At 52.0% G+C, this 12,081-nt stretch overlaps 1 protein-coding gene across 1 annotated transcript in view; it reads right to left on the reverse strand.

Annotated features, from left to right (window-relative positions):
• ASAP3 (ArfGAP with SH3 domain, ankyrin repeat and PH domain 3) overlaps nt 1-12,081 on the reverse strand; it is a 49,804-nt gene that overhangs the window by 7,668 nt on the left and 30,055 nt on the right. Inside the window, 9 exon segments of the mRNA XM_021684117.1 lie at nt 59-107; nt 1,476-1,563; nt 1,886-1,955; nt 2,885-3,000; nt 3,181-3,267; nt 3,397-3,472; nt 3,909-3,994; nt 4,212-4,323; nt 11,423-11,472. Coding sequence (XP_021539792.1) covers nt 59-107; nt 1,476-1,563; nt 1,886-1,955; nt 2,885-3,000; nt 3,181-3,267; nt 3,397-3,472; nt 3,909-3,994; nt 4,212-4,323; nt 11,423-11,472 — 734 coding nt within the window.

Below are 12,081 nucleotides of genomic sequence, written 5' to 3' on the forward strand. Positions count from 1 at the left end.
GAGGTAGATAAGGCTCCCCTGACCCCACCCCCAGGCTGGCCGTAGGGGCGTCACTCACGCCTCACACTCATGTTCATCCTCTGCCTGGAAGTGGTATGTCCTGTTGTCTGTGGGGAGAAGGGGGTATGTCTGGCTCAGAAACCCAAGGAGCCCTCACCCAACCCGCGGGGTCCAGGTGGAGCTTCGCCCGGTGGAGCCAGGCTCCGCCCAGCTTGCAGTGGGGATGGTAATGGCCAGCAGGGTAGTGGCTGGTAGTGGGCAGTTTCTCAGAAGTCACCTCCAAAGGAGGATCCCAGCAAGGCCCCTCTGTTCCAGGGTCTGGGGAGGTCTCCCAGAGCACAAGACAACCCCCCCAGGTCAGAGGCAGGGTATCCTCCGAACCTACTGCCACCACCCCACATGGGCCCTCAGCCTCCTGTCTGGTCTCCCTGCTCCCCAACTCCCCCTCCCCCCAACATGTCCCAGCTGCCAGACTGTTGTGCCCAAGGTTCTGATCTAATCACACCACCCTCCCTCCAGGACCCTCTGTGGCTCCCTATTGCCAGGAAATAAGGTCCAAAACTTTAAGAGGCATTCCCAGGCCTCATCTCCCACCGCTCTCCTCTGCAAACTCTGTACTCTGGTCAGCCTAGTCAGATCCACTCTCCTGCTCCCATGCCTTTCATCATGCCAGTCCTGTCTCCTGGAACATCCTCCCCAAAACTGTGTTCTCTGTCCTTCAAGGCTACACTCAAATGCTCTCTCCTCCAAGCAGCCTTTCCCGATTCCCCACAGCAGGGCAGGCCTTCCCCTCCCTTATCTTTGACAGTGCTCTATCTGTACCTCTCTTCTGGATACTCCCCATCATCTTACTGGGTCCCCACATCACATCCCTGCCAGAGAGAGCTCCCTGAGGATGAGATCTAGGTCTTTCTCAGCCTGCACCTGCCCCCACGTAAAACCTGGCACCAAAGCCTCCAAAAGATGAAGAGTAAGAGTAAAAATTTTAAAGAAATGATAATTTCAGGGTGCCTGGGTGGCTCAGTTGGTTAAGCGACTGCCTTCAGCTCAGGGCATGATCCTGGAGTCCAGGAATCGAGTCCCACATCAGGCTCCCTGCTCAGCGGGGAGTCAGCTTCTCCCTCTAACCCTCCCCCCCTTGTGCTCTCTCTCTCAAATAAATAATTTTTTAAAAAAAATCTTTAAAAAAAGAAATAATAATTTCAAAAGCTGAATTACCCAAATCCATTCAAATATACTTTACAGAAATAATGATATTTACTGTGGGATGGGGGTGCAATTTAATACTTAATAGGATGTGGACTGAAGCCTCTAAAAAGTGTCCAGGGCCTCAGATGTCTGATGCCTGCAGGGACAGCTGTCTGATAAACACACGGGGGATTGGATACAGGCCCCTAACTGAAGCCTCCCGGGAGCTGACAGGTCTCTTAGAGAAGCCCTGGGCAGTTGTCGGGGAGGAGACAGGGACTACTCACGGGTCACCAGGTCAAAGCACTTTTTCTCCTCAGGGTTTGGCCTCACTTGACACGTTAGCAGGGTCAGCTTCACTGGGGGCCGGTTTATCTGTGGGAATTTGGGGAGAAAGGACACACGTTCCTCTCCGGGTCTCCCAAACTCTCAGGCTTCCATTTTCCCAGTCCGTTAAATGGGCATAATAGTCCTGTTCCGGTTCATGTCTCCCCTCTCCCAGTGCCTCATCGATGTGGAGTGTGGGCCAAGATTAGGTTGGGAGCTTTGAGTCCCAGCCTTCTTCCCACAGGGGGTCTCCAGCAACCTGGATCCAGGTTTGGGGGCCAGGGCTGGAGGGAGGGTTTGACACTTGTTTGTTCAGAAGTGAAGAGAGGACCTATCGATTCCGCCCTGAGACCCCCCCCCCAGGCCTCACCGTGCTGTGGGAGATGGTCAGGCAGCCATACTTGACTCCACACTTCCTTTTCTGCCAGACTCTTCGAATTCTAGAGCCCAGAGGGATAGAGAGACACTGACCCAAGGCTCACACCTAATTCCCCTGTATCAGAAAACAGAGTCCTGGACCAGGTCCCCGGCCCCACCCGTATGACCTCCAGCCACACCTCTTCACCTCTTCCATCCCCTGACCCCTACACCCCTCACTTTCTGGGGCTCCCTTCTGATGGTGGAGACATAGCCCTGCCCTGAGGTCCCTCCCAGTCTGATGGGGGAAACATAGCCCCCACTCTCTGGGAATCCTTATTCTGAAGGGGATCACGTGACCCTGGCCCTCTGAGAGCTTCTCGTCTGATAAAGGAGACACAGCTCCCAACCTTAGGGAACTCCTAGACTGAGAGGAGGATCAGGCTCTTGATCACAACAGATGCATTATGATTAAGGATAAAGCAAGATAAATACTTAGACCCCAAAAATAAAATTAGCAAATCCACGATCCAAAGCTACTTAACACTTCTGTTAAGAGGAAAATATTAATTAGTATAACAAAGTTATTCTTCTCTGATAAAAACTGATTAGTAAGTAGAAACGTGAACACATCCCATGGAGCCTTTGCATTTCACACACTGATTTTTTTTACACCAGGGAGCAAGGCACAGTCAACACTTTCATTTCCAGGCATATTCAGTATATTATAGAGGTTAAAGGTAAGGGCATGGGGATGGTCTAGGGCATCATAAGTGCTCAGTAAGTGCTAGCAGCTGCTTTTATTCTTTTTCAAGTTAGAAACAACCAGTGACTTCTAAGCAGAAGTTCACGTGCCTAGGATTCTGATGATTTTGCATTGCTAGGGTGGAGGTCCTGGAACCCTCAGAGTCTACCTAAATGATGAGAACGGTCCCATTGGGCAGCTCCCCCAACTGTCATTTACTGGCCATGTGGCTTTGGGCAAATTACTCAAGCTCTCTGAGTCACTTACCCATCACTCTTCTTGTAGAGAAAGCCCACCTTCTCTGTCCCAAACTGCTTGTTGCCTTGGTGCTGATGGATGCTGTAGCCACCTCCGCCTCCTGAGTTCTTCCGGCTCAGATTCTCCTGTTCCTCCGACATGCAAAGGAGACCTTAGGGCATCTGGGTGGGCAGAGCCTCATTCTGCAGGGGTCTCTCTCAGGGACACTTCTCAAGGGACCCTTGAAGTGGGGTCTTCCTCCTCTCCCTCCCTCCATGATGGGCCTTGGGAGAAGGCGTTCCTTTGGGGATGATTCAGGGGCTGACCTCTCTGCTCTCGAGCTGCAGCGTCCCTCGGAGGGAGTCCCGGAGCCGGGTCAGCTTCTGTAGCTCCTCCTCCTGGGCTTGGCGCAGCTGTGGAACAGAGGGCCGGACCCCACCGTCAGCCAACGGACGGGCCAGGCGCACAGGCCAGAGCAAGACGAGCAGAAGCCCGGAAAGACAGGGGCTTGACCGTGTGCCCAAGGCTGAGGCCCAACTTACCGCGTGTACAGAGGCTGCCAGCTTCTCGATGAAGGGGGACAGGCTCTGAGCAGCCTTCCAGCCATCTTGGAAAAAGCTAAGGGGTGTGAGGCCAAACAAGGGATGAGAAAGATGAGAAAGAGAGAAGCAGGAAGTGTGGGAGAAGGTGCTCCAAGGATCACAGGGCAGCTGGGGGCAGTATTCTCTGTCAGGCAGGAGCCGGCTCTCTGGAGCCAAAGTTGCCTGGGTCCAGATCCCACTTACTAGCTGGGTGATGTTAGTAAATCTGAGCCTCAGTTTTCTGAGGAGAAAATGGGTTGCTGGGGATTGAGCAGGAGCCAATGCGTAAAGTACTTAGTGCTGATACACGGTGAGCACCCACTAAAGAGGAGCAGTAGAAAGCACTACCAACAAGGCAGATACAGAGTCCTCGAGGGCCTGCTAGACCCCGGGGACGGGCCTTGTTTGGTGTAGCCTGAAGGGTTAAGGGGCACGGCTCATGGGGTGGGGGCGGGGACAGGGGAGAAACCTACTTGTGCTGCGCGTGGAAGAACTTGATGAGGCTCTGCAGGAAATCAGGACCCTGCTTCATCTGGCTCTCCCCGGCTCTCAGCAGATACTGGGGAAGGAGCAGGGCCAAGCATGCATTGTGAGCAGAAGCTGAATCCTGGGGGCAAGGGGCTGCCGTCCCCATCCCGGGCTAATCTTCTTGGCCATCACTGAACTTCAGTGATATCCCTCTTGGCCAGAATCTGTGACTGGGCCCCCCTGGAGATTCAGAAGACGGAGACAGGAAGACACATCCCACCCCATCCTCACCCCGGCAGCACCCTTACCTCACACATGTGCAGCTGGAAGACACGCCGCTCTCTCTGGGTGTCCTGGGCCACCTCCCCAGGGCTCCCTCCTGTCACCCTGGCCCGGTCTCTCTCCTTCTCCAGCCTGGCCCTAGGCCCCAAGGAAAGAGAGGCCTTAGCAACTCTTGCTAGAGCCCCTTACGCGTCCCACTGCCTCTCCACGCTCCTCTCTGCCACAAGCACACGAGAGAGGGGCCTCCTGTGTGCCGGTTGCGTGGCAGGGCTGGGGTACAACGGTGAACAAGGTGGATTCGGGAATCCCCAGGCTGGTGGGGGACAACGACGTGGATCACATCACAGCCATGAAGAGAGCCATGGAAGGCTAAAAGGGGGATCCAACCTTGTCGGGCTGCTCAGGAAGTACTATTCGAGGTGAGATCTGAAGTCTGAGAAGCTGCCTGGAGGCAGCTAGGAGCAGCAGACCATGTGACTGCTGGAGGCAGGACGCATTGGGGCTCAGGAGCGGAGGTGGAGAGGAAGTGGTTTCCGGTGAGGTACAGAGGGGCCAGATCACACAGGGCCTAATTCAGATCATGCCAGGGTTCCCAAGAGCAATGGGAAGGAGTGGAAGGTTTTTATGCAGGGAAGTGGTGGGCTTAGATTAGGGCCAGGTGGGGTTTGGGTTGACCAGTACGATTTTGCTGGAAGGGATTTAGGACCACGTGGCTTAAAGGATCACAAAGTGCCTTCATACTTCTGAGCCACGGAGCTTCCCACTTAAAGCTTAGAAAACCCTTGTTCTTTTCTTTGTAAGTGAGGACAGTGCCTCCCATGCTTGCAGCTAAGTGTAACCTGGGCCTTGCCCCCACAGACATCAAGGGTTGGCTGTTTTCCCTCTTTGGGGGACGGGTGGATCTGTGTGCAAATGATTTCCTGGAAATCCCACGCCCAGGAGACCACCCACTCTCAGCAGGAGAGTGTTTCCACATCTGGGGCTGGGCACATGTAACCACAGCTCCTCTGTCGAGGAGATGTCTTGCTTATCAGTTTTGCTTTCAAGTAGGTGCCAGCCCGGGGCGCCTGGGTGGCTCAGTTGGTTAAGCGACTGCCTTCGGCTCAGGTCATGATCCTGGAGTCCCGGGATCGAGTCCCGCATCGGGCTCCCTGCTCGGCGGGGAACCTGCTTCTCCCTCTGACCCTCCCCCATCTCGTGCTCTCTCTCTCTGTCTCATTCTCTCTCTCAAATAAATAAATAAAATCTTTAAAAAAAAAAAAAAAAGTAGGTGCCAGCCCTGAGCAAAGAAGACAGCTGTGGGATACGTTACAAGCATCACTTCCCCTCTCCAAGCCTCAGTCTCCTCATCTGCCAGATGGGGATCCTTATCTGTACCCAGATGAGATAGAGGATGTAAAATTTAGCACATAGAAGACCCTACAGCTATTATTATCACAGGCCCCCCTAGGCCTTAGTTTTTCCATCTGCAAACTGGGGAAGCAATGGCCTAGGCAGAGTTCATTCTGGCTTGAAAGCTCCAGGCCTCACTGAGGTCAGGCCTCCAGGACAGTGTTTATATGCAGAATCTGTCCCTGGAGACCCATCAAGCAGCTTCTCAATCATGGAACTACAGATACTTTGTCCAGATGATTCTTTGATGTGGGGGCTGTTCTGTGGACGTGGGATGTTTAGCAGCATCCCCAGCCTCAACCCACGAGGTGCCTGTACATCTCCGAGTTGTGACAGCCAGACATGTCTCCCGGGGGTGACGGTGGGGGTGCAAAATCACCCCTGACTGACAACCACTGCTCTAGAGTGCAGTTCTGTAGGTGTTCTAGAAAAAATTTCTTAGGAGTGGCTCTTTTACATTTCCCTAAGGCTTTATGATATCCCGAGAGGGAGTCTGCAGCAGGGCAGTGGAGTAAGGGTGGGGACTGACCCTATGACCCGGGCCTGGGTCATGACAGATGCTTTTTGGGGTATCTGAAGATGAGCAGCAGAGAGAGGTGATGGCTGGGCCGGTAGGCTGTCAGCAGTGAGCCTGGCAGCTTGCTAAGGAGGGCGGGAGACAGAGCGGGCAGAGGGGCTGGGGGGGGGCGCAGGGGAATCTCCCATAGACCTCGCTACCACATCTTCCAATAATGAAAAATGAAAAATAAGCTAAATGTCTATCAGTAGGAAGTAGTTAAATTATGCTGCGGCTAGCTTTAGGAATACTATGCAACTGTTACAAAGGATGAGGAAGCTCTATATGTACTAACATTGAGCGGCATCTGCTCCAGAGTAAACGGACACAAAGCAAGCACAATACGGTACAGTGGCTAGAAACGCATAGTCTGGATTTGAATGGCAGCTCTCTCACTTAACCTTTATAAATCTTTCTAAGCTTCAGTTCCTCCATTTCAAAAATGAGATAAATACCGTCTTGTTCTCAGATGGTATAATGCATGGTATGGTCCCTGGCATATGGTAAGCCCTCAATAAATAGCAGGATTATGATGATGCTAATGATATCGATGGTTATGGTAATAACCACTGGTGATTCCTTTATTTAAATTCTATTTATTCATTTGAGAGAGAGCAAGCAAACACAAGCAGGGGGGAGCGGCAGAGGGAGAGGGAGAAGCAGGCTTCCCACCGAGCAGGGAGCCCAACTTGGGGCTCGATCCCAGCACCCTGGGATCGCGACCCAAGCCGAAGGCAGATGCTCAACTGACTGAGCCACCCAAGTGCCCCTGGATAATGCTTTTTTTTTTTTTTTTTAGCATAGGGTGCTTCCTTATTTATTTATTTAATTTTGGGGGGCTGTGTGTGTGCAGGCTCTAGTGGAGATTAAAGGACAGACGCTAGTTAGCTCAGGATGAAGACAAGCTGTAAAGTACTATAGATGGCTTCGTGGATTACCATAGCTTTGTCCCTCAGTCTCAGCTAAGGTAACCTACAGAGATTTACCCTACCAAGGCTGACCTAGTCATCTGAGATGACCTGCCACCTCAAACTACTAGCTGGGGAGTGCTTTTTATTCTCTCACACCCTGGCCAGAAAAGAGCAAAACTCCTATTCCCTCAATGTCCTCAAAGGTTCACCAGTGGTTAATAAACATTTCAGCCGTTGGAAATATTTTATTTCCTTTGAATGGAGTTGCCGCAAGAGGAGTAAAATGAATAGTGAAAAGCAGGGAAATGCTAGTTACTGAGGAGACCGAGAGAAACAGAGAAGGGGACTTCGGGGACAGTCTAGTATTCAGACGGGGAGTGAGGGGGTCAGTGAGGAGGATGGTGGGAGAGGAAAGGAATCAAAACTAATCATGCACCTGCCAACCTGACACCTTGAACAGCCTCTCCTGCGATGCCTCCTCCCACCGCCCTCCCCTCCACCCAAACAAAACCACCTGTCTCTCCTGCCACGCCGGTGCTCATACTGTCCCCGTGGCACCATCAGTTTGTATTTTCGTCACTTATCAACCCACCTCTCTTCTCGCTTACAAACCAGTGGGATCCACTAAGGCAGGGATTGTGGTGGTGTTTTTTTCCCTTACTTCTTACCTATAAGTTGGGGATAATAACAGCCCCTTTCCCTGCCAAGGGGAGTCAATCTGATAATAGATCTAAAGAGCTTATCACAGTTCCTCGGACAGAGGAAGCTCTTAAGTAAGTATTAAGTATCAGCTGCTATTATTACTAATTATTATTTTTAAGCACTAATATTATGCCGGGTGCTCTGCTAGACCCTTCACATACTAAAGTGATAACCCCATGGGGCAGGAATCATTACCCCATTTTACAGTTGAGGAGCCTGAGGCTGAGACAAGTCACAAATCGCTCGGCTCTTAAGTGCTAGAGCTAGGATTTGAATCCAGGTCCATCTGATGCTAGAGCCTTGGGGACGGCACTGGTAACCAACACAGTGCCTCAGATTTGCTCCATCCCTCCTGCCCTGCCTGGCCCCCCCCAGCTCGTGACAGGCACAGTGTCTTTTTTTTCAAAATATATTTATTTAATTTTTAAATTTTAATTCCAGCATAGTTAACATATGGTGTTATATTAGTTTCAGGTGTACAGTATAGTGATTCAACAATTCTTTTTTTTTTTTAAAGATTTTTTTATTTTTATTTATTTATTTGACAGAGAGAGATAGCGAGAGCAGGAACACAAGCAGGGGGAGTGGGAGAGCGAGAAGCAGGCTTCCTGCCGAGCAGGGAGCCCGATGTGGGGCTCGATCCCAGGACCCCGGGATCATGACCTGAGCCGAAGGCAGCTGCTTAACGACTGAGCCACCCAGGCGCCCTGATTCAACAATTCTATACATTGCTCAGTGCTTGTCACAGTAAGTGGTTTATTTATTTGGGGTGGGGGGGCAGAGGGAGAGGGACTGAGAATCTCAAGCAGACCCCTGGCTGAGTGCGGAGCCCCACGCAGGGCTCCATCCCACGACCCTGAGATCATGATGGAGCCGAAACCAAGAGCCGGTCGCTAACCGACTGAGCCACCCAGGCGCCCTGTAAGTGTACTTAATCCCCAGCACCTATTTCACCCATCCCTCCATGGTGTCTTTTCTGAAAGGTCGCAGTCAGGGATCGTTTTACACAAGATGAAGCCGAGCTCCAGAGAAGGGACGTGACTGTCCCAGATCCTGAGCTGGTCGGGGGAATGCTAAGAGCTGAGGCCGGAGCTCCTGCCTCTTGGCCCCTTGCTGTGCTATTCTGGTCTCGGTTCTGGCTCAGAAAGATGGCCAGTAAAGACTTGGTGAACTGCAGTGCTAGACGCTTTATAGGCACCGTGCTTCTTGCATTTCCACGTCAACCCTGCGAGGTGTCGGCCGGCCCCATGTTTCAGATGAGGAAACAGACCTGCATATGGAACAGCCTGGAAAAACCAGGCCCCTGCAGTCGGATGCTATTCGGGGCCCTTCCAGCTGCTGCCCACACTGGTGTGGGAAGAAGGAGGTGGAAATGCACAGTAGCTCAGGGCTCGCCAATATCTAGCTATACCTGAAGCCCTCACCAAAAGGCACGTTCCACAGACCCCTGTGTCAGGACATGTAGCTCAGCCTGGGTGACGTGCATGGCAGGGGCCAGGAGTCCCTGGAGCACGGACTCGGAGAGAGAGCACCGGACTCAGAGGCCCTGGGTTCTAGTCCAGGCCCTGTTGATAACTCACTGGAGAACCTTCACCGAGCCCCTCTCCCCATCAATTACAGAGTCTCTTCTTGAAACAAAACCTTACAGGCAAGATCACGATGGGACTCTGGTAAAAGCAGAACTGCCTGGAGGAGGTTGGCTGGGGGGGGCGGGGGGGAGTTGTTCTTTCCATTTGATAGACAGTGTCCTGCGAGGCTGAGGGCTTGGTTAAGGTAACTCGGGAAGATGCAGGCCATGTGGTGACCCCACATCAAGTCCCAAAGACAAGGACTGCCTGCATGTGTGTGCCCTTCCCTGGGCCTCTCCTACGCCCTTCACCCCAGGATCTACCTGCACAACTGTAGTGTAGACGGGGATGCTGCTGGCATGCGGGGGGAGTCCCGGCCTTCCTTCAGCCTTGGGACATCCCCATGGCCCTGGGGCTGGAGGAACAATAAAGCTCCAGTATCTACTTCTTAGAATGGATCCTACAAAAGTAATAATTATGGGTGGGAGCAAAGATTTAGTTCCAAGGATGCTTCCCCCAGCATATGTTTGCACCCTTTTAAGTGACATTGTATAAGAACGTGTAACGGTGTGGAAAGATGGTCACGATGTATTTTTAAGTAAAAAAACCAAACCAAACAAAAAAACCCAGTATGATTATTATGTTTTCAGTTTTGCAAAAATATTTCTTTATATATAGAAAAACGACTAGAAAGGGGCGCCTGGGTGGCTCAGTCAGTTAAGCGTCTGCACTCGGCCCAGGTCGTGATCCTAGGGTCCTGGGATCGAGCCCCGGGTCTGGCTCCCTGCTCAGCGGGGAGCCAGCTTCTCCCTCTCCCTCTGCTGCTCCCCCTGCTTGTGTTCTCACTCTCTCTCTGTCAAGTAAATAAATAAAATCTTTAAAAAGAAAAAAAAAGAAAAATGACTACAAAGATGTTACTACTTGAGGCTTGAAAACTAAGAATTTTCCTCTTGGTTTCGGTAGCTTCCCCTCCCCCCCTCGTTTTTAAGTGATAAAACGACAGGGTCTGCCCATACTATGTAAAAATACTCAAACAACAGGGGCGCCTGGGTGGCTCAGTCATTAAGCGTCTGCCTTCGGCTCAGGTCATGATCCCAGGGTCCTGGGATCGAGCCCCGCGTCGGGCTCCCTGCTCCGCGGGAAGCCTGTTTCTCCCTCTCCCTCTCCCCCTGCTTGTGATCCTGCTCTCACTGTGTCTCTCTCTGTCAAATAAATAAATAAAATCTAAAAAAAAAAAAAAAATACTCAAACAACAGAGAAGTAGTGGCTAGTCCCCACATGGCCCTAATCCTCTCCTACAGATAATTAAAATTTTTTTCTTCTTTTGCTTCTCCTTATTTTCTAAGTTATTCACAATGGACAGATATTGCTTTCGCAAAATGCAAGTGAAAACAAAATTTTACAAACAGTCAACGGTGCTCTGAGGTATGGTGAGCCTGGCCGAGCCCTGGAAGAGTCCTGCAGAGAGAGCCTGAGGAGTCTCTGCTCTGGGGGAATTGGCTCCTTCTGTCCCTGTGATGTCCCTGTAGCTGGTGAGAGGTCCCAAGTATCGTGTGGTGAACCCAAGAGGCCCGGGTAGGACACTGACTCCTTCCCTCCTCTATGTCCACCAAAATGTTGAGAGATACCACCTGGTGTTGCAGAAAGAGGATCAAGGAACATGAATCCCAGTTCTACCTCCACCTAGCTGTGTGGCCTTGGGCAAGTGACTTAACTCATCTGAACTTCCAATTCCTTCTCTGACAATCGGGATGCTAACCCCTCCCGCACAGGGCTGGGTGGTCGCGAGGATTAAGGGGCTGACACGCAGAGGTGTTCAGTAAACGGTAGCTGACCACGTCTGGAACCACAGAGCAGATGGGCCTCTGAGAGCAGCATCTTGAGGTCCCTTCCCAATTGCTTCCCTTTGGTGGTCTCGCAGTCCAGCCCTCAGACTTCCATCAGGCCTGGGCATAAATCATCCCCCCGTAAAATGCCTCTAGAGTGAGATGCTGTGCGCTTTGGGGTGACATGTTCGGGCAGCACTGAAGTTCTCCCCAGTGTCTAGCCTCCTGCTGCAAGACCAGCATTACTGCCCTGGGGAAACCACCCTGACCGCAGCGACTTACATTTTGGCTTCATAGTCCTTCCACGCCTTCTCCAGCTGCTTTTTGGAATCCTGTGGTTTAAAAAGAACAATTTGCCCAAAGGGGAGCTTGGGGTCTGGAATCCACAGTCCACTTTGCTACCTTTAAGGTGACCTTGCACTTTTATGCTCACCCATGCTGCTCAGAGCCATACTCCAACTAACCCCTACACCCCCAGAGAACTTACTGTAAACCTCACCCCCCCAATAGACCCAACTGGCCCCGCTCTCAGGGCTGAGACCCTTCACCCACCTAACCTCCTCCCTTAGTTGCTAAGAATCAGCTGGGTTTGGTGGGCCTTGGCCCGAGGTGTGGGAAGATTTTTGGGGTCTGCCCTAAGTCCTCTCCCTCAGAAGATGGAGATCGCCATAAGGATGAGGATGCGAAGATGAAGGTCAGACTCCTCCCCTAACTTTATCCCACCCCTTCCTCCTGCGTGGTACTAGATCATGCTCTCAACAGGAAGAGTACAGGTAGAGGGACATATGCACAGAGAGGCTGAGAAGTCTACCTAAGGCCACACAGCAAGCCCCAGTGAGACCTGGCTGATCCTTGGCCTAGTTTGCCGAAGCCTCATCAGGCGGGACTGGTCACACCCTTCAGCGTTGCCCCAGTCAGCGCGGGGGGGGGGGGGGGGGGGG

Source organism: Neomonachus schauinslandi, chromosome 4 (genome assembly GCF_002201575.2).
Source record: "Neomonachus schauinslandi chromosome 4, ASM220157v2, whole genome shotgun sequence".
NCBI lineage: Eukaryota > Metazoa > Chordata > Mammalia > Carnivora > Phocidae > Neomonachus > Neomonachus schauinslandi.